The sequence below is a fragment of the Nannobrachium achirus genome (assembly GCF_963921795.1).
Source record: "Nannobrachium achirus genome assembly, chromosome: 7".
Taxonomy (NCBI): domain Eukaryota; kingdom Metazoa; phylum Chordata; class Actinopteri; order Myctophiformes; family Myctophidae; genus Nannobrachium; species Nannobrachium achirus.
Window position 1 is genome coordinate 23,992,727 of NC_137816.1, and position 22,582 is coordinate 24,015,308.

The following is a 22,582-nucleotide window of genomic DNA, read 5'->3' on the forward strand; positions in this document are numbered from 1 at the left end:
GTCCACTTCTGTGTTTATTTCTACCAGAGCCTTGTATTAGAGTTCTGCCAATGCGGGGTCAGAAACAACGCCGGTCACGTGGTTCAATAACAACCACTTAGCTAGATGTTATCCTTTACATAACGTACGGCCGCTCCATTGGTTCTCAAAGTGGGGTTAGAAAATGTGTTAGTGCAGGTTGCCCCTGCATGTGTGGTTGCCCCTGCATGGTCACACTTGCAAATTAATTCAGTCTTACCATTTGAATTTTCCCCATTCAAGTCAATGGGGAAAATGTATTCACTAATAAATATATTATGGCCATATATGGAGATCTCTGTGTCAGTCCTAGTCCCTTTTATGCCCATATATGGAGATCCCTGATGTCATCAATATTAAGACCATATCTTGGAATGCCCATATATAGACATACTGGGTCTTATGTGTGATGGAATTTGGATCATATTCCATATGAATAGACAGTTTCCCCCAAAATGATAAAGTACTCCACACAAGAAATGATGAATGTCCACACCAGGGAATATGCGTTTTTGTGTTGAAGTTTAGTCAGAGTTCAAATTGTAGGTACTGTATAAGTACAGTAGAGAGCATTGCCACCCATAGTATCTCTGAGTACAAAGCATAATGATTCACAGATATATGGAGTTTACAGAATACATTAGTCACATTCTGATTGGACAATTAAACATAACATGGATGGGATGTTGTTGTGACGGAGTCTCGTGGACTCAGAAGCCAAGGATGTAGAATGTTTTGGCTTTCCATTATCCCGTGTCCTGGACACTTTGACATTTCGCTGGTCAATCTTTCTGTCCCTGGAGTGGGGCAGATTCTCGTCTCGTGCATTAGTTATCAGATCAAAACATCAGGCATTGACTTTTAACACTGAGAATGATATCTATACCATGTTAAACAACAATAACATATTTTACTATCAATTCCCTCCTGAGATAGCATTTGAAGTGTTAAATGTCAAGGCAGCATAAACAACAAGGGAAGAAAACATGGGTTAAACTTTTTTTTAAGGTATTTGAAACAGAACATAATAATTGAACAATTTAAGTCAAAACATTTCGATAGCTTTAAGTTTTTTAAAGAGGAGAGTCAAAAGAACTGTATATTTCCAAAGGTATTTAAGTCTTTTAAAGGTATTTAAATCAGAATACAACCAAAGGTAAAAATATTTTGATAATGAAAGATAAAGGACTGTATAATTTGGAATCATTAGGGGGAGTGCGTCAAAGGGCAGTCTGAGATTAAACCAAGGATATTTTCTCAAATAAGGCCTGTTTAATTTGGGGCCTGTTTAAGTTTAGATAACATGAGTTAGAATATTTTTATGAGAGAGAGGAGAAAATCACACGTTCCTTAAAATATATTGATAGGAAAAGGAAACCTTTGATCCATCAATAACAAACATTGTCCTGTCGCACCATGACAAACTTTATCACTAAATTTAGAATCTTTCCAAAGTTTCTTCACAGCCTCACCTGGGTTTGGTGGAGGTGCACTCCAGAGAGTGCATTAAATGAAAGAGAATATATTTTTTTCTCTTTAGAAGTTTTGATTTATTTGGTGAAATCATCACCTGAGATTGACGAATGTAGAATTTTGAAAATTTGATTAGTGTGGTGGAGCGTCATGGGCCATTCCCTTGCTTGACCTATGACCTTCGCGATATGTCCCAGCCAGGGTGGACCTTTTTTGACTCCACAACAGTAAGGTATAGGACCTCTGTCCTCATCATTTCAGTAAGGTTTTATACACTTAATATGACAGTATTTAATATTTCCAGGACGAGGCTATGAGATCTTATCAAAAGAAGAGAGTTGCATTTTGGGACAAGACAACTGTAAATATTAACAAAAATGATATAGGAACTCAGGTGACTTGAATCCTCGTACTCACGAAAAATGATCCTTCCTCACAGATCATGGGAAGAGATATGGACCGTCTGTCAAATAGATAAGTCTGAAAAATAGAATAAACATCAGAATTACATGGAAGTTAAGACCATTGTGTGTATTTAGGTATAGACATGTTTGATTTGTTTTAGATATACATCACCCAAGGACACGATTTGTGTCTAATTGTAATAAGTTTGTAGTTTGTTCTGTTAGGGGGAAACAGATTTAAACACGGTTAAGCAAAATGAAATATATATATATTCTGGAATAAAATGAGATGAAAACCTAATGAAATATGTAAATATGAAATCAGAAAATGGAATATGAATTCAGAAAATATGAAAGAAATAAATTAAAATGAAAAAATATTAATTCTAAATATTAATTCTCCAAACAGAAATATTAATTCTCCAAACACATTCCCTCCCGTTTGCCACGGCCAAAAATATTGGGTGTGACAAAAATTGTTTTGTTGATGTTTGGAGAATTAATTTGTTAACATATGGTCAAATGAGAAACAGATGGTACAGAGGTACAGTAAACCTTGTGGATGGACAGTGATTCTGCTCACTGTCAGAGTTAGTGAGCTTCCAGGCCTGTGGGGGGGGGGGAAGTGTTCCATAACATAGATAGGCTTTCCCAAAACAATAGTTAGCTGCTGAAAGCCTCTCTACTGAAAGTGTCCGAAACCCAGAGAGAGACTTTAAAGAAATAAAATACATAACATAATCATAATGTCATTCTTTTTTTTTTTTTTTTTTTTCATAATGTGTAATCCCGTATAAGCATCATATATAAACATTCAAATAAACCCAAGCGTTGGTTGTTATCAAGGTCACACAGAAACTGAAACGGCTCGTGGCCTCTCAAGGTAAAAATAAGAAAAAATGAAAATAAAAAAAACAATTCCAGCCCCTCATAGTTTTTTCTTTTAAAATAAAACAATAAAATAACACATAGGCCGTGCCAGCCTATAAGCAGCGTAAGCAGCTCACGCGAGCAGCAGGCATTGAGCAAGCAAGCAGCATAAGCCAAGCACATATTGTACCATATTGTACACAGAAGTAGCACCGCTCACTTTATACTTGGTTTGATTTTCCTGCTTTCATAATAGACAAACCGAAATGTAACCAGGGGAGGAAAATGGGGTTAGAGAGGATTAGACAGACAATATATCAAAAACATTTAACACTAATAAAAGGGTTTGTCGGTCAGAACTTGATTTTTTTTTTCAGAAGTCGTACTTAGTCAAAAGTAAACAAAATATATAGTACCATTATCTCGGGGCGTCCCAAGGGTCAAGAGTGTTTGTTCTTTTCGGGACATTGTAATCCATGAAAGTCACGTAGCAGATCGACAAGCTCACAACGCGCCCCATCGCAGTGCCAGCCAGGTTCGGCTGGGGAGGGGGGGTGGTGTGTTGTCAAGCCTTTCAGCATCTGAAAATATTGTTTGCGTTGTCTGTTCCTTCCTGATGAGGTTTGCAGATCTACAAGCTCACAACGCGTCCCATCGCGTTGTGAGTGAAAGGCATCCAGTGGCAATAACGTCCAATTTCTCCGCTGTTCCTTCCTAATGAGGTTTGAGTGGCATCCAGTGGCAATAATGTCCAATTTCTCCGCAGCTCTGCATATCCATTGAAATGTTTCCAGGAAAGGTTTTAGGTATTGTTGGTAAATGGAATTCCCCGCTGATCTTCCAGAATAACTCCAGGTTAAAAGGAGGTTCTGGGTTTAGATTGTAACATCTCATCTGTGTGGGTCCAGGTTTTACACGATAAAAACACTGCTTCTCGGAGCAGGGGGCTTTTTTAGCTTGAATGGTCATGTTTCTTAAAAATGTTCCTGGGAGCGCTGAGATAAAAAAAACTCCTGTATTCAACATCTCAGAGTCGCCTGAGACGGAAATAAAAATAAATAAAATAAGGTAAGACTGAGACGAAAACGAAGACGTGTAAGCGTAAAGCATGAAGATTTCCGTCAGAACGTTCTGTTCTGGAACATAAAGGAAATCTACCAATTAAAATAACCACGCTATTTCTTATGTGATTAAGTGGCTCTAATCAGCCGTATTGGGTTATCGTACTGGCCGAAGAGACATTCCTTCAGAACAAAATATGTTCTGGCCCCAAATAAAAAGATTTCTTCTCAGAACTTCTTGAAACAGCCGTTCTAGAGCATAAAATGAAATCTATATTGAAGTCTCGTACTGATACAAACCCAACCTTAGATAAGCAATCTCCGTGGCCAAACGGCTGCTATGTCCTCAAAACATGTAACAAAAAGCGACAAAAACAATAGACTACAAAACATTAAACATTAAACAATAAAAACGCAGCTGTGTTAAGAGCTAGCTAGCCTCTTAAGACAGCAGGTATAAACGTATGACCTGGGTTCTGTTGAATTTGGACCAGGGGATGAAGCATGTTGCCCTCTCAAAATCTCTGTGCGGAGAGATGAGGGGGGAGAGACCGTCCGTGAAAGGCTCCTGGTGTGGAACTGTGCCAGAGAGCCAAACCTGGCCGCCTCCATTTCGGCTTTCTTCAGACGATATGTTGATGTGGGAGAGAGTCATCATATCTGAATTCCTTTCTCCATATGGGCAAAAATGGTGCAATTGTGGGGCACCTAGAAACAACTGTTTCATTTCCTCATCGTCTATCTTAGCCGTTACGGCTGTTATCAGTTCATTCTCCAAGCTTTGGAGAGAGGCTTCAAGCTCAAAAATGGTGCAATTGTTCCGTTTGTAAAAAGGTTGTTTAGATTTCGGCAGGTGTTTTCTGCCTCCCTGTGCTCGGGGCGTCCCAAGGTAATTTCTCCTCGCGCAGGAGGAAAAAACGTGTGGGAGATAGTCCTTTCCGTGGGAGTCAGGGGAAACGTCTGATAATATCCCCGGCTGGTTGTTAACTGGTTCTAGCAGCGGAAGAGACCAATATCTCCTCGGAGCTAATCCGGCAATCGAATGGACCATTGATGGAATTTGGATCATATTCCATATGAATAGACAGTTTCCCCCAAAATGATAAAGTACTCCACACAAGAAATGATGAATGTCCACACCAGGGAATATGCGTTTTTGTGTTGAAGTTTAGTCAGAGTTCAAATTGTAGGTACTGTATAAGTACAGTAGAGAGCATTGCCACCCATAGTATCTCTGAGTACAAAGCATAATGATTCACAGATATATGGAGTTTACAGAATACATTAGTCACATTCTGATTGGACAATTAAACATAACATGGATGGGATGTTGTTGTGACGGAGTCTCGTGGACTCAGAAGCCAAGGATGTAGAATGTTTTGGCTTTCCATTATCCCGTGTCCTGGACACTTTGACATTTCGCTGGTCAATCTTTCTGTCCCTGGAGTGGGGCAGATTCTCGTCTCGTGCATTAGTTATCAGATCAAAACATCATGGCATTGACTTTTAACACTGAGAATGATATCTATACCATGTTAAACAACAATAACATATTTTACTATCAATGTGGTCTATGATGTCAGACATCTATGATGTAAGACATCTCCATATTCGGGAAAAGTTTAATTTGTAATTAAAGTCAACAGAGAACATTTTTTCACGAATAAATGTATTTATATTAAACTATATAATGTATCTCTTAGCAACATGCACCGTATACAGTACACTGGAGAAAAACCTTTCTAAAGAGTGTGATAGGAGTTTCAGACAGTTATGTCACCTGAAGAGTCACCAGCGTATCCACACTGGAGAAAAACCTGAGACTGACACGGTATGTCCATATATGGGCATTTCATGATATGGGGAGTAATCGATAGACAATATGTAATTTTTTGGCTGAACTACTCCTTTAACACTGCGAATTTTGGAGTGTAGATCGGGGTTCCCAAAGATGATAAAAAGTCAGAGTCCGAGTTTACGGTCCCTTAAAGGAGTAGTTCACACCCAAAATGACTTTTTTTCTATTGATTAGTCACACCATGGAGACTAGAGTTCAATAATATTTTTTGTCGCATTCCTAAGACAAAAATGTGATAACAATAAATTTACCCCCATTCGTTCCGGATGGGGACCCGTTTCGAAACGGGTCCCCATCCGGAATCAATGGTGGTAAATTTACTCGAATCAAATTTTTGTCTTAGGAATGTGACAAAAAACTAAAAATATTATTGAACTCTAGTTTCCATGGCGTGACTAATCAATAGAAAAAAAGTAATTTTGGCGGGTGAACTACTCCTTTAAGAGTCATATTTTGGACCACTTGGTGGGCCTCCTCCACACCTGAGGCTGGGGAGGCCTGCTATTAGCCTGGCATCTGCCAGACTGATAACATGGATTCGCTCACATGTTTCTCCACGGTATCAGTCTGGACTTGGGTCCATAGGGAGCGAGTATGAGAAATCAGAAAATGACCGGGCCAATCAGTGACTGCGATTCAACTGAACAGTGTATCATAACGCAATCATTGATTGGCCCGGTCATTTTCAGATTTCTCATACTCGCTCCCTATGGGCCGAAGTCCAGACTGATACCATGGAGGAACGTGTGAGTGAATCCATGTTATCAGGCTAGCCTGCTATAGGAGGCTGCGGCGGACTCTTTCGTAGGCTCCCAGGAAGATGAAGCCACCCACGCTGATGAAGGTCATCCTTGGCAGGCCGCCTGCAAACACCCCTGTAAGACCTCTGATCCTCCATACGTCATACAGCACCAGTGGGATGTTGCCGCTAGCCGTGGTCGTCCCAGACTTAGCTAGCATGATCCTGGTCTTGGCCACGTCAAGGGGAGTGGTAACGAATGCCGCTGCTGCACCTGCAAAACCTCCGCACACCGCAGCCTGCCAAGAGGAGAGTGTGTGACCTTGCCTCCTGGACCACAAAGTCTTTAAATGTTCCCAAAGAGGAAACTGCACCAGTGAGAAAGGGATCTCTCTGAGAACGGTACTCCCGAATCCTCTGTACAAGCCTCGAACGCCCTCTCCTCTGAGCGTAGACAGCAGTGTCTGGTAGCTGCTGGAGGACGGAGAGGCCTGGGTCCGCTGCTTCACCACCTCCGTGGGGACCCGGGTCAAACACGCCACGGTCTCTCCCAGGGAGGCGCTCAGCATGTGAGTGACAGGCGCCATGTGGGGTGTTGCCAGCGGGCCGGCGCCTCCGAGCAGGGACTTGGTGCAGTCGTAGGTGACGAAGAACGCAGCGGCATTAGGGAAGGAGCCTATGGCAACGGATGGGACACCGGCGTAGATTCCCCTGAAGCCTCCGGCCCTCTGGAAGCCCTGCTGGCTCTGTAGTCTGGTCTTAATGGTGTCCAGTGGGAACAGGGTCAGGTCCACACACATGCCCGCACAGCCCCCTGCCACCAAAGACGCAAAGAACTCACGTCTCTCCATGTTGTGTGTGCACTGTGGAGTATGAATGGAGCATTTAGACACTGCAGCCAAATCACTTTTTGGCCTTGTTTGCAAGCAGAGCGTGCCCTGTTATTTATATCGGGTCGCACTTGTTGATGGTGACGTCACCAAGAATGCTGGTCCCTCATTGGCTGTTGATGGTGACGTCATCAAGACCTGTTCCCTGATTGGCTACGCGGACATTGACGCCACATACAAAATCACCGAACGCAGTACTTGCGCACTCTGCTGGCCCAAGTAACTAAACCTTTCCCAAATATGGAGATGACTGTCATCATAGACAGGCACACAGTGTGTCCTCCAAGATATGGGCTTAATATTGATGACATCAGGGATCTCCATATGGGCATAAAAGGGACAAGGACTGACAGAGATCTCCATATATGGCCATTCATTTATTAGTGAATTAATTTTCCCCATTGACTTGAATGGGGAAAATTCAAATGGTAAGACTGAATTCATTTGTAAGTGTGACTCGCGTTACGGCAACCACATTTCCAAATGCATCTTTCTAGTTAGTGTGGTTGCCAGTAGGGCAACCAGACTATTGTTCTAGTCCAGATCACAAACATTGCGTTAACCAAGCCAATCAGGAAGCAGCAAAAAAACAAACATAAACTTTTAGCCAATCAGGAAGCAGCATTCTCGGTGACGTCACCATTATGTACTGCTCCTATTTGGACAAATTTCACGTATGTGCAAATGTGCGGGGCCTATAATATTATTATTATTATTATGTATTACTATTTTATATCATGGCCTTGTGGAAAAAGGTCTTTATAGCTGAAAAAGTTTGAGAACCCCTGCTGTAGGTCATACAGTACAAAGCCACTGGTAGGAGTCCAGAAGTCGACATCATGCAAGGTCTTGATTGTGATTCTAACCCAGGATGTGGCAATTATGTGGAACAAACTGTCACAAACTGACTCACATAATCCTTCAGGCATATACAGTACACTCCACTGCGACAACAGCAGAATCAATGCAGAATTGAATGTAAACATACAGTATACTATGTTTACATTTCTTTGGCAATGTAAACATATATTTTCCCATGCCAAAAAAGCTCCTTTGAGCAGAGAGAAATCTGGGGTATGATTTCTTTTTAAACAATATGACATTTTGCATAATATACTGTAAGATGCCTCGATTTCTTTGTATTGCTCACATTTTCACTTGTGGGGTTTATTGTATATTCACATAGCCAGCTGTCTCAGTTTGAATGAAGCCGTCTCTTGTATCTCTTTTCTTTTCTTTTTCTCCAGTATCTGTGCTGTGTTTCATACTGCTGTTCTGTCAGGACAACGTGTGGGATCAATAGTGTGTCTGTCTGTCTATAGGCTTGTCACAATTATTACATAATACAATTGCAATTATTTTAGATAATCGCAATTATAATCGTTTCCACGTTGAAACATTTTCATACATTTTCCAATATAAAAAAGCAGAAATAGCAGATCTACAAGCTTACGTTGTTATTTGTATGACAAATTAATCGTCAACTGAAATGTTTAAATGGTGACAGCCCTATCTATCGGTCTATCTGTCTACCAATAATGATAGTCTTTATTTTTGTGTCCACATAGACTTATAGGACACGACATATAATTCATTGCATATGTGTACAAACTCCATTTCATACAGAACATTCCGTCTTTTTTCCCGAGCCTTACATAACAAATCTGCTATGAAGAAAATGCCTTTTCCCAAAACACAATTCAAGTCTTTAACATCATCTAACCAAAAAAAGGTTTACACAAATGGATACATCAATAAATGTTCTCTTTCTTCAGGTTCTACTGGGACCTGACCATGCTGCTACTGATGGTGGGGAACCTCATCATCATCCCCGTGGGCATCACCTTCTTCAAGGACGAGCACACGCCGCCGTGGATCGTGTTCAACGTGGTCTCCGACACCTTTTTCCTCATGGACCTGGTGCTCAACTTCCGCACGGGCATCGTCAAGGAGGACAACACGGAGATCATCCTGGACCCGCAGCAGATCAAGATCAAGTACCTCCGCAGCTGGTTCGTGGTGGACTTCATCTCCTCCATACCCGTGGACTACATCTTCCTCATCGTGGAGACGCGCATCGACTCGGACTTCTACAAGACGGCGCGCGCCCTGCGCATCGTGCGCTTCACCAAGATCCTCAGCCTGCTCCGGCTGCTCCGGCTGTCCAGGCTCATACGCTACATCCACCAGTGGGAAGAGGTAAGGGGGTCGTGAGAGAGAGGAGGATGTTAGCCTCGCATAGCCAGGCTTAATTATCTTCAAAGAGAAAATCCTGGTCAAGATATGAAGCAGAGAGAGTTCTAGGAGGTGGGCCTGAATTTTCACGGAAGTTGTCTTTTTTTCACAGTGCGGTGTCCCTGCAAACTTATTCCCCACTCAAAAAAATCTGTTCTACTTCTCCCGCTCCGCCGGTTGCGCTCACAAATAAACAATATACAAACAAAAACATTGATTCGGATAACGTTACACCTATTAAGAGCGAGTTAAGAGCTACAATCTTTGTGTTTGTTTCGATGGGGAATGTAAACAGACCCGCACCACATGACGTAACTTCCGTTAAGCGCAGCACTTCCGCCGCTTCAGCTAGAACCACCCGGAAATCATATCTTGCCCAGGGTCGGAGGATGTCAAGTTAACCACTCTTCAACGTTTTTCAAGCTGAGAGAGAGAAGCAGGGACCCCCCACTACATAAATAGACTTGTGTAGCGTTGTGTTGGATTCATGTTAATGTGTGTTTTCAGACAGTTCACCACTTAGACCCTCAATACTTAGGCCAAGGCTACACGGAGCTGGATTTTTCAGATATCCCGGTTTTTCAGATATCCACATAGAAAAATATCTAGGTCCACACGGAGCTGGATATTTCATATATCCCGGTTTTTCAGATATCCACATAGAAAAATATCGAGGTCCACACGACAAAGATATCTAGGTCCATGGCCTTAGAGAGCTTATACTTGGTCTGCTCTTTTTTCCCTCCACATCAAACGTCTTTTATTGCCAAATATAGCCGATCGCTCGCAGCGCGAGGCGTTGTGAGCTTGTAGATAAAGGGCGAGGTCGCTTTTCACCCTCAGGCGTCATACCAGTTATTATTATTACTACCAATTGTCGCAGTGGGTTTTAACTAGTGGTGGTGGTGGGGCCTTGCCTGCATTGCTGCAGTTTGGGATGGAATGTTACAGTACCTCGGTCGCCCTAGTGCAGTCACTGAGTTACAGCAAGAGGGAGTAAGAGAGAGAGAGAGTGGAATAGTGATTCACAACAGACAGTGTGTAGGGACAAAACCAGATGGGACATAATAGCCAGATAACAAAGTGGGGGAAAAACAACAACAACTGCACTTATATAGATATGAATACCCTTTTTCACTGGTTCTCATAGTGTGTGTGTGTGTGTGTGTGTTGTGTGTGTGTGTGTGTGTGTGTGTGTGTGTGTGTGTGTGTGTGTGTGTGTGTGTGTGTGTGTGTGTGTGTGTGTGTGTGTGTGTGTGTGTGTGTGTGTGTGTGTGTGTGTGTGTGTGTGTGTGTATGTGTGTGAGTTAATGTAGCATCGCAATCATTTAAACCAAAATATGTTGGCTATCCAAAAACAGCAGATCTACAGCAGATCTCTGCATCGCATCACTTCATGCTGCGCCTTTTTTTTTTTTTACATAAATGTGTTTGTCTTCTGGGGGTCCCTGCCTGGCACAAAACTTTTTCAGATGGGGGAGGCAAAAGTTTGTGACAATCTTTCAGCAAACCAAACTCGCACTCAACAGGTCCCTATACATGTCTTACTCAAGGATAATTTGTCAAGGGTACTTTGTCGCTGTTGGCACTTGGCAGGCACCCTAATACCACTCTCCAGATGCCAGCTCCCAGCCAGGATGAGGCCCTGCTGTCAAGAATGGGGATAAAAGCAATAACCCCATGTTATTAGTCAGCATCTCTCTATACCTCGAAGCCAAGCTATCATCTAACAGATTGTCTGTCCTATCTGTCAGTCATTATTTAATGAACGTCCTAGAAGGGAATTGTTATTTTATTTGACTCTTTTATGAATGGGTCCTGTTGAGCCCTGTCGTGGCGTGCCTGCGTCGAGAGGCAACTTGCCGGCAAGGCAATCTAGACTGACTCATTCGAGGTCGAAAGATTAATACAAAGTAATTTCTGCGGGGTGAATTTCCCCCTTTACATTTCTGACACCGGGCATTGATTATAGCCATGAGGCAGTGCTGCCACCCAGAGCTCTCACTGAAGCAGCCGCTCAGCTCCACAGTGTTTGTCGAAGCCACTCACTCACTCAGCTGGCTGGCGGAGCGGAGGTGGGCGTTGTCGCCAAGGGTGTCGCACCAAATTCTGGGCCCTGGGTACAAAGATTCACTGCGGGCCCCCCTGAATGTACTATTGAAAAATAGCAGATATACAAGCTCACAGCGCGGCACCGAGTGCCGCGCTGCGAGCTTGTAGATCTGCTATTTTTTGAAAAATCGTGAAAATGTGTGCAAGTCTTTGAATATTTTTTACCCGATTCTATTAATGTCTTCTAAATCCTTCAAAGGTTTTTTGAAAAACCTATGTTGTCAGTGGTGCTCAAACTTATTCATGTGAAGGACCCCCAAAATGATATGTATTTGGCCACGGACCCCCATAATTTGAGTTACAAATGTTCGCTTAAAAAATACACATATTCAAAGATTTGCACCCATTTTCACGACGAAAATAGCAGATCTACCAGCTTGTGAGCTTGTACATCTGCTATTTTTCAATAGCTAAAGCATAAAGGGCCCTAGTAACTCAGTCCCACTCCCCACTCCCCCCCCCCCCCCCCTTGTGACGCCCCTGGTTGTAGCTTGAAAGGCCCGACTCTGCATGGACAATTTGGTGGCGTTTGATTGCAAATCAAAAGCATAACATTAAACCCACTGGGATACTTGAAAAGGTACTACCTTTCATAGCCCAGTGGCAGGCAGCTGGAGAGGCTGGCCCCATATAACACTCCATTTAGAGTCGCAGAACACATCAGTGGGGCTTCGTGAATCATGCAAGGGCCTCTGTGATGCCATTTCAAAGAGAGGAAAAAAGTTCAAATAAAGTATAAATGGGGAGGAAAATGTCTCCACACTTCCTTCATGTGCTGTCTGTGGATGCTGCTTTACTTCTGAAGGGAGGAATCTGAGCAGTCAATTCTGGCAGATTTGTGCTGCTGCGTGGACAAGAGGAATGGGAAGGTAGAGGAATGGAGGCAAGAAGGAGGTAGGAATCCTTTCTTTCTGGAAGGAAGGAAGGAAGGAAGGAAGGAAGGAAGGAAGGAAGGAAGGAAGGAAGGGGCATATTACAAAGACGTGCAAGGTCATTTAATGATTTGTTTTACAGAATGCAGCTAAACCAAACAAGAGGGAGATATGCAGCTAGTATTTGAATCCTGTTTGTGTGTGCATGTGTGCACGCGCATATGTGTGTGCACTGTGCATGTGCTTGTGTGCGTGCCTGTGTGTGAGAGGTACATATGCTGATGAGTTCTACTTCTTGGGTGTTGGTTCTCTCCAGACTCAACCTTACAGAAATGTTATCTGTCTCAATGCAGAACAACCTGAGCCACTTTGTGACTCTTACCATTGAAAGCTACACGCTGCGCATATACAGTAAACAACCCAACCCACCCACCCCACCCCCAAATACCAAAGGTGCCGTTTGAAGAGAGATGCTGTTTCCTGGAATGGGGAGATAAGATCCTAAATGTTGCACACAGTGCTGTCACTCTGTGACAGGGCTGCTGTGTCAATTGTAGCTCTATGCAACTTCTCCTGAATGCCACACTTAATGCCACACCGTACTGCCTGTTTCCGCTAATGCGGCACAGAGTACTTAAGTATATTATTTTGAGTATGGGGTCATGACCGAAAGTATAAGGTCGGGGGTGCAAGCGGCCGAAATGGGTTTCCTCAGACGGGTGGCTGGTATCTCCCTTAGAGATGGGGTGAGAAGTTCAGTCACCCGAGAGAGACTTGGAGTAGATCTGCTGCTCCTACACTTGGAAAGGAGTCAGCTTAGGTGGTTCGGGCTTCTAGTACGGATATCCCCCAAGTGCCTTCCTAGGAAGGTCCTCGATGCACGTCCCACTGGGAGGAGACCCCGTGGCAGACCAAAGACCAGATGGAAGGATTACATCTCCAAACTGGCTTGGGAACGCCTCAGTATACTCCCTGAGGGAGTGGAGGAAGTTGCTCGGGATAAGGAAATCTGGAAGTCTCAGTTGGAACTGTTACCCCTGCGACCCGATTCCGGATAAGCGGTTGAAGATGGATGGATGGATGGAGGGTTGTTTACTTGAGTATTTTTATTTCTGTATTACTGGATACTTGTGACTTTCACTCCGCTCCACTCAAACTTTTTCACGTCAAGGACCCCCAAATTAGTATGCATTTGGTATGTATTCATCTGAAAAGAGTTTGTGCCAGGGACTGCCATGAGAGAAGATTGTGTTAACTTATTTTTTATTTTATTATTATTATTTAACTTGGGCGGTCCCTGATACAAAACCTTTTCCAATGGGGGGTGGGGGTGGAGGGCAGCCAAATCAATTTGGGGGTCCTTGACATGAAAAAGTTTGAGAACAACTACTGACAGTAATGAGATGTACAGTATTTCCCTGACAACAGTTAGAGGCCATGGGGCCCGGAGCGTGGCGACCTGAAACGCTGATGTCACTGGAAAACAAAGCAGATTTATATTTAGTTTGCTCTCACATGTCGTCTCCCACACTGTAAACAGTCTGGTTTGAGAGTTATAGAGGTGGCTTCTGTCCTCGAGGTGATAGGCAGTGGTGGAAAAAGTACTCAGTTTTTAATTAATCTGAATCCTTTGCAAGCATTTGTTTTGCACGAAAAACATTCCTTGGCCAAAAAATGGACCCCCATACCACTGTGAAAAGTGATGACTCATCACTAAACCATCATTTTTATGGGCTGTTTTTAGCCCAATGAATGTTTTTCGTGCAAAACAAATGCTTGCAATGGATTCAGAATAATTAAAAACACCTAGTTAGACCCCTCACATCCCACTTAAAGCATATTTTTTGGGAGTAATTTATTCCCTTATAGTATAGTGTATAGTAAGTGAATGAGACCCAGAATTACCCTAGCTGTCAAAGATTTTCCTAGGGATGTTGAATTTCAATCTTTGTTAGGTATGTTACTAGACACCTTTACGAACACATTGGTGAAGAAATTGTTTGGTAAGGAATGTATTCTCACTTTTATTAATATTCCCTGACTATATGTATTTGGCCACAGATACTCCATCTGAAAATATTTAGCGCTAGGGACCTCCAAAATATTCCAAATATTTCACATTTTCTTTCAAGATTCATAGGGTTAGGGTTAGTGAGTGTGTGTGCGCGTGCGCGATTGTGCGTGTGGCCTAGTCGCTTATTTTGGGCTTGTTTTCATAGAACGCCGAATGCTGTATGTTTGAATGATACATATGCTGTACCATGTTTGAGTGGTACAGAATGCGGTACTGATTGATTGAATATTCTATTAGACAAAAACGGCACAAGTACAGTCAAAACTAAAAAATTTAGTACAGCACAAATACAGTCAAAACACCCTGCCTTGTTTCCGTTGGAGGTCCTATTTTTCCTAAAATATCCTATTTTCGTCCATGCCTTACCCCCAGCCCTTAGCCCTAAACTCATTTTTTACTATTTTGACATTTATTTTTCAAATAGCTGATCTACAAGCTCGTAACGTGTCGATGTAGATAGGCTATTTGAATTATTTTAAAATGTTTTTAAAAATAGTAAAAAAGGGCAAAGAAGTTTAGGGATGAGGGGTAAGGCTAACCTGACTTGCGTCAGATGGTGGCAATTCAGTAGCGAAGTGTGATGTCACTTCCGTGAAATGGCGTGAAATGTCGCCCTCTACGGGGTTCATGCTGGTATTGTTTTGTATTCAAATCGCCATTGGGGAATTTGCGATCACCGCATATAAGAACTGTGTTAAAAATATAAACACACCATGCTCTCGGATTGACCCAAATGGATATGAAGCATCGACTAAGGTGGAAATGTACAGATTTACCCAAAGAGTAACACAATAAACGCTAGAAACGAGTTACACAGGCTATATCAGATATGAATGAATATCATAAACTATGCAGAACCCCCCCCGCTGACAGAAACGCGCACATGGTGTGTTTATTTTTTTAACACAGTCCTTATATGCGGCGATCGCAGATTCCTCAATGGCGATTTGAATACAAAACAATACCAACATGAACCCCCTAGAGGGCGACATTACGCACAAATGACGACATGGCTTCGTTTCTCTATAGTGCGTAGGCTACCGCTCTACTTTACCATCTGAGATCTCTCGGGCAGACTCGATGTAAGGGGCGGGCCATTTTTTGAAATTCTTTAGCAGGTGATTGGATGTGGCCGTCTCTCTGTCACAGTCTGGGAGTGCCAACTCCAACCACTCATATTGGCCTGTCTGCATCCACGTGGTCTGCAATCAGACTCTATTGGCTCAGAGCCGCTCAGAGCCCGCCCGTAGCTGCCGCTGATTGGTCCGGCCCGGGGCTTTACGAGCGTTATCAACTCCCACCGAGAGATCTCAGATGGTAAAGTAGAGCGGTAGCCTACGCACTACTGCCACCATCTGACGCAAGTCAGGTTAGGGTAAGGCATGGACGAAAATAACCGATCTACAAGCTCACAATGTGTCGCGATGCAACGCATTGTGAGCTTGTAGATCGGCTATTTTCGAAAGAGTTTTAAACATTTGAAAACTTGAAATGGGATATTCTGCATAACGAGTTTACTTTTGGTACTTTAAAGTAGGCAACATTTTGATGCCAATACATTTGTACTTTTTTTAAGTAAATTCAATCTGAATACCAGACTTCTACTTGTAACAGAGTAGTTCTGGCTGCATTGCAGTATTGATAATTTTACTCAAGTAACACATGTGAGTACTTTTTCCACCACTGTTGCCATCTGATGCATTTGAATAACGCATTGGACAATGTTTAAACCATAGCATATATGTTACCTTGTAGTAGGCTGCTGAAGCAACATTGAACAATCAAAGATGTGGCTCACGTTAATGATTAATGCTTTGATCTCAAACGTCAATTTGATATCCAAATGAGAAATGCAAATGCAGGCTAGACTAAGCACATGCTAGACCTGACATTATGGTATGGTAGAGCAGTGTTTCTCAAATGGGGGGTATGTGTATCCCTAGGGGTACGCGGGGGTTCTGCGTTCAGCGTATGTGAGAACAAATAGAAAATGGGAACATGAATTTTACTGTCATTGTTAAAGTTATACTATGTAACTTTTTTTATAAAACAAATCTTAAAGTTGTCCTAACTATTAAATCGCTAAAGTTTTAGAACACCCACGTTAATTTCCCACGTTAATTTCAGCCCCTAAAGCCTTCTGTAAATATGTTTTCTATGATCCTGGCCGGGGTCCGGATTTCGCGGCAAAATTACGCCATCTGCATCATCTGTACGTTGTGTATACGTTGGCCAATCACATCGCGGATCATACACACATGATACACTACCGGCCAATCACAGCGTGTCTTGCCGTCTCTTCAGGAAGTAGCCTCCCTCAGCAACAGTGTTTACGATGGTGAAGGATTCTTGCCTCTTACTCCCCAAATCCTGGTCAGAAAATTACGTTCTACCCCTCTACGGATTTGTATCGGTCGCGGTGGGTCCCGCGGTGGTTTGCGGCCCCGCTCCGGTGGTCCGTGGCGACACTGGGCGAAAAACGGCTGAAAAAAGCAAACCGCTACTGACCACTAGTTTAGCAACTTACACAGTATAGCTTTAATGATAAAACATTGACATACTTTGTGTGAACCTGCTCATCTGTAAATTGTTAATCAAAATGACATCAACAACTTGACTAGTACAACTGTTATGTACCATGACGCTGTTTTATTTTTGAACATATTGACATTGGAACTGGACTTTTGATATACAATTTTCTAAAATGTTGTAGTCAAGGGAAGGGGGTACCTGGCTCCAGAAATCAGTATAAAGGGGTACTGCAACATTGACTACAACATTTTGCTTAGAAAAATGTATATCAAAAGTCCAGTACCAATGCCAATATGTTCAAAAATAAAACAGCGTTGTGGTACATAACAGTTGTACTAGTCAAGTTGTTGATGTAATTTTGCTAAACAATTTACAGATGAGCAGATGAGCAGGTTCACACAAAGTATGTCAATGTTTTATCATTAACAATGACCGTAAAATACATGTTCCCATTTTCTATTTGTTCTCACGTACCCCCTGCAGTACCCCCGCGTACCCCTAGGGGTACACGTACCCCCATTTGAGGAACACTGGGCTTTATACAATACCTATACTGTAGAAATATATGGAATTTGTGTCGGAGATAATTGCCACGGTATCACAGTAAAAACGATTCAAAGAGAATCTATTTGAATACAAAAACGCATTGGACAATATTTAGCTGGTTGTCAGAAAGAAACCCAAGGATGCATACACCAAAAACTGTAAGTCAGCCTGAAAAATCACTTGTTCTTTGGATTGAATACTTTATTAGCAGTTAGCATAGGAATACCACAGGACAGTACAGTTACTTCAGATACAAGGTCTACTAATAGGATTAAAACACAAGAAAGCAATGGGGCTTGTTTACATCCTTTGTAGGCTACTCATTTCATTCGTCATTTCAGTTACGGAATGACTGCTTTCATGTTAATTTGAATGCCTTTTCCGGATGATGAATGCCTATTTATAGCATGTTACACTAGTCCAGAGCTCGCTAATGCTCTGTATTACCCCTAAAATTATAAAGTAGGCTAGTGGATCGAAATGTATTAATGTTTTTATCTTGCGTCTATTTTAGCGCTGTATACTCTATCTGTCATTGGCATGATGTTACAACCAACGTTATGGTACAGTACAGGCTACAGTATAGGTTGAACAAAGTTGTGGCTCTGGTTGGAAGCGATCCTGTTCTCCCGGTGCGTGTGGTTTTCCATGTTCTCCCCGTGTCCCCTAGTGCAGGTATCCTCACAGAAAAACATGCTGTAATCCTGGTCTCTATACTGCCTCCCCCTGGCCAGCTGGAACACCTGATGGAGGAGAAAGGAACTGGTTGGAATAATGTGTTCCTTTCACGCGCTACGCACAACGGAGAAACTCCCCCCTGTCAGGTGAAAAGAAGTGGCTTGGACTCCTCATGCATAGAAGGAAGCATGAGGTTAGTCCTTTGCTCTCCTCAGGTTGGCAGAGGAGTGTAGCGCCCAAGATTACATTAGACTATTGACACTGGGTGAAAGAAATCGTGGGATAAAAAAAAAGCACCCTCTTGTGATAGTGTTGCTTTCATTAAACTAGGTCAGTGGATCCCAACCTTTTATCCTTGGAGCCCCCCTTCTTACATCATCTGATCCCTCCACACGTGCTGCACACACGGAACCCATGCAACCACAACTGTTTTTCACTCATTTTAACCACTTAAAGCAGCTCTATGTAACTTTCTTCTTCTACCCTGGATTTGAACTGGGTTTCCTGCTTAATAGTCGGGGGATATCTTCAGAAATAGTGTCATATCCTGGAATAAATTCCTTACCAAAACATTTCTTCACTAATGTGTTTGTAATGGTGTCTAGTAACACATCTCGCAAAGACTGAAATTCAGTTTCTCTATAGGAGAATCCTTGACTGCTGATGAAAGTTGGGGTCCCATTAAATTAACTATACAGGATAAAACACACCAAAATAAATATGCTTAAGTAGCATGTGAGGGGTCAAACTAGGGGTTTTTCATGATTTTGAATCCATTGTAAGCATTTATTTTGCACAAAAAACATTCCTTGGGCTAAAAAAAGGCCTTGCAACACTATGGTTTAGTGATTAGTCATCACTTTTCACAGATTTTTATGCGAGCCCCTTCACCCCAAGGAATGTTTTTTGTGTAAAACAAATGCTTGCAATGGATTCAGAATCATGAAAAAACCCTAGTTTGACCCCTCACATGCTACTTAAAGCATATTTATTTTGGTGTGTTTTATCCTGTATAGTTAAGTTAATGGGACCCCAACTTTCATCAGCTGTCACGGATTCTCCTAGGGAAACTGAATTTCAGTCTTTGTGGGATGTGTTACTAGACACCTTTACAAACACATTGGTGAAGAACATTTTTGGTAAGGAATTTATTCCAGGACTTTTTAAGATATCCCCCGACTATAAGTGCTGACATTTTCACCATTGATCTAATAGAGGCTGCCTGCTTGCTAAGGGGATACATTGAATCGAGACGTGATCTAAATATCTCACTAGAAGAGCAAGGAGACCAAATGTAACATGTTGGAGTTGGTGTATTTAATTGTTTGATGCAACAAACCCCACGATTTTTTAAACATGTTTGGAGAACCTTGAATTGACTGTTAAAAAATAATTTGGAATAGTTTAGGAAAAGTCTGTGGGAAAAAAAGGAAACCAAGGCACTCTTGTTAAAAGTTAAAAAGCCTTTAATTCATTATGGCTAAATCATATTTGAATAATGTTAAAAATGGGATTTAACCAGCCTCCCTCAGGGTACCCTGAGGAAGGCTGGTTAAATCAGAAACGCGTGGGTTTTCCAATTTTTAACATTTTTCAAAATATGGTTTAGCCAAAATGAATTAAAGGCTTTTTAACTTTTAACAAGAGTGCCTTGGTCTTTTGATCCTTCAGTTCCCTACCAAAGAGCACCTTTAGAACACTTTTTTTCAAAAAAATCTTCCGAGCACCCAGTATTTTTCTTTCTGGACAAATCTTTTCTGTACCTTCCCTGGCACAAACTCTTTTCAAATGGTGGTCTCAATCAAATACATTTCTTTTTTGGGGTGTCCTTGACATGACCTTTTTTGAGAACCATTGCAGTAGAGAGAGAGAAGACCCCCTCCCCAGCCACAACCTCTATTCTGTTGTTGTCATATTTCATGGGGATAAAAAAAGAAAAAAATGACTGATTGCATCATCATCTCCTCACGGCAGTTCAGTTGCCTCATGTTGACAAACCATTGACTTGGATGAGATTAGTCAGCCTGTTTATTAGATCAGGTTTGTAGCAATGAACTAATGACTGACCAATCTACCCCCACCACAGACCACCCCGTTCTGCCTGATGGCTGCAACATCAGGCAACCAAGCCCACATTCCATTACGACAGTGGTTCTCAACCTTTTCAGGCCGCGACCCCCAAAATAATCATATTTTAACTGGGGACCCCCCCCCCCCACCCTTGACGAGCACCAGAGTTGAGGCATTACATTTTTTATAACATGGTTCTATTGTGAAAACAGCAGATCTACATGCTCACAATGCCTGGCGTCATCTATTTTCACAATTTCTGACAATTTGACCAATTTTAGAGGTATTACTGGGACTGGCGTACTGGGACTAAGGAGTGTGGTGGCTTTCATTTCCACCAGCAATGCTTCATTTATACTCCAGCTTGTACTGTATTCCCATTATTCCCAGTTCTCAAACTGGGAATAATGTGGGGACCCAGGGGGGTCCACAAATTATTTTGGGGGTCCCCGATTCCCCAGATGATCACCCAACAGTAAACAAACCAACATACAGTATAAGTAAGTGTATACAGGTATCTGCACATTTCTAAAGTTACAATTTAATGACTTTTAAGACCCTTTTAATACCAAATTGGCCAAATTGTCAATACTACATAAGAAAGAGGCAAACATTGTGAAAACAGCCGATGTAGTTCGGCTATTTTCACAATATAGTAAAACTAAATGTAATGCCTCAACTCCTGCAATTCCAAGTGCTTGTCAAGGTGGGGGGTCCCCAGTTCAAATATGATTATTTATTTATTTTTTTTTGGGGGGGGGGGGGGCAAGTGTCAAGAGCCATTGATCATTTATTTGAATCAACTGTGTGGAGGGGGAGCTGTAGGTAGGGAAGTAGGCAGACTAAATATCATCCTTTATGATTTCTGTCAGGTTGTGTTCGCACATAATTGTTTGACTGACACACATCACTCATATAGCAAGTGATACCCCATAATTCACTCACGCAAGGCCTCATGGGACACTGGAAACTTGATTGTGCATAAATCAGGCGTTAACCTTTGCCCAAACATATTATGAATAAGCAAAGTGGTAAACCAAAGAGGTTGGATTTCAGACTCAGTGACCCAGTACTTTGGTCAAGGACTGCTCTTTCAGAGATAAGAAAGGCACAAAGAATAGATTTAATGGGCTATTATTGGGTACACAATGAGGCTTTGCCAATAACAGTGACAGGTCCTCAGCACGCCTGAATGTGCCTCTCTGTGATATGAATACCCACAGCGGGTTCCTTTAAAGAAAACCTATTATACAGCCATGTGTAATCCTTCACAAACCCATGGGTATGTCTCAGTAGGACGCGGAATGGAAGCAGTTTCTTTTATTTTCTTTTTTTTGTTTCTTTTTTCTTTTTTTGTGATCTGTGTCCTCTCAAAGCGGGGTCTTTGGGGGGGACCAGGCGGTCCCCAGCTAAATTAGTTTATATAGCTTGAGTTAACATGAGCTTGTCTGTTATTTTAGAACAATCTTGAACTTATTTTCTCCAATCTTTGCTTCTGGAGGTCCCTGGCTTAAAATGTATTTGAGATGGAGCCCGCAGCCAAATACATAGCAATGAGGGGGTCCTTGGTACGAAAACATTTTTAGAAGAACGTCTCTAGGCCTGTCTAGAGATATGATGGAAAGGTATATTCACCCCAGCATGTATTCTGACCGCATCAGTGCATACTATTGGAAATTATTTTGGGGATCATCGATACGTTGACCCGAAGAGATGACGAACTTTGGAATTGAGGTCACAATCAAGGCCATGGTAATAAATACGTTCTCAGTCATATCTCCGTTTATGGAGAGACCAGAACCAGTGCTCTTCTGAGCACAGGTCTCCACCAGGTGTGGAATGTTGGTTGTGGGTGTGCATTGGTGAAACTGATCTGCAGTATGCAGCATTTGACATTATATTAGCAATGGTCAACATGTGGTGCATCCTAATAAATACTGGTATGTCAAAAAACAGCCTCATGGTGGCGCTATAAAAGGCTGATGTGAAAAATGCAGGGAAAGGGTTTTTCTTTGGCCTCTAGGGAGTGCGCTTACTAAGTTTGAAACTGATCGGTGGAGTACTGTAGGTAAAACCACAAATCGTCCGGTTATAGCGCCACCATGAGGCTGATTTAAAAAAATGTAAGTGGCATTTCTTCCTCGGCCTAG

General features: G+C 42.2%; 2 protein-coding genes across 2 annotated transcripts in view; one reads left to right on the forward strand and one right to left on the reverse strand.

The window, feature by feature from the left end:
• The window catches only part of hcn4 (hyperpolarization activated cyclic nucleotide-gated potassium channel 4), a gene marked incomplete at both ends in the record, with an annotated part of 189,932 nt that overhangs the window by 55,505 nt on the left and 111,845 nt on the right, over positions 1 to 22,582 (forward strand). Inside the window, one exon of the mRNA XM_080730125.1 lies at positions 9,089 to 9,512. Coding sequence (XP_080586251.1) covers positions 9,089 to 9,512 — 424 coding nt within the window. The remainder of the gene's footprint in view (positions 1 to 9,088; positions 9,513 to 22,582) is intronic.
• LOC308288475 (mitochondrial S-adenosylmethionine carrier protein-like) lies at positions 6,462 to 7,274 on the reverse strand (the record flags this gene model as incomplete). Its single annotated transcript, XM_080729924.1, has 1 exon — positions 6,462 to 7,274. One exon carries the CDS (start codon positions 7,272 to 7,274, stop codon positions 6,462 to 6,464), a length of 813 nt encoding a protein of 270 aa, XP_080586050.1.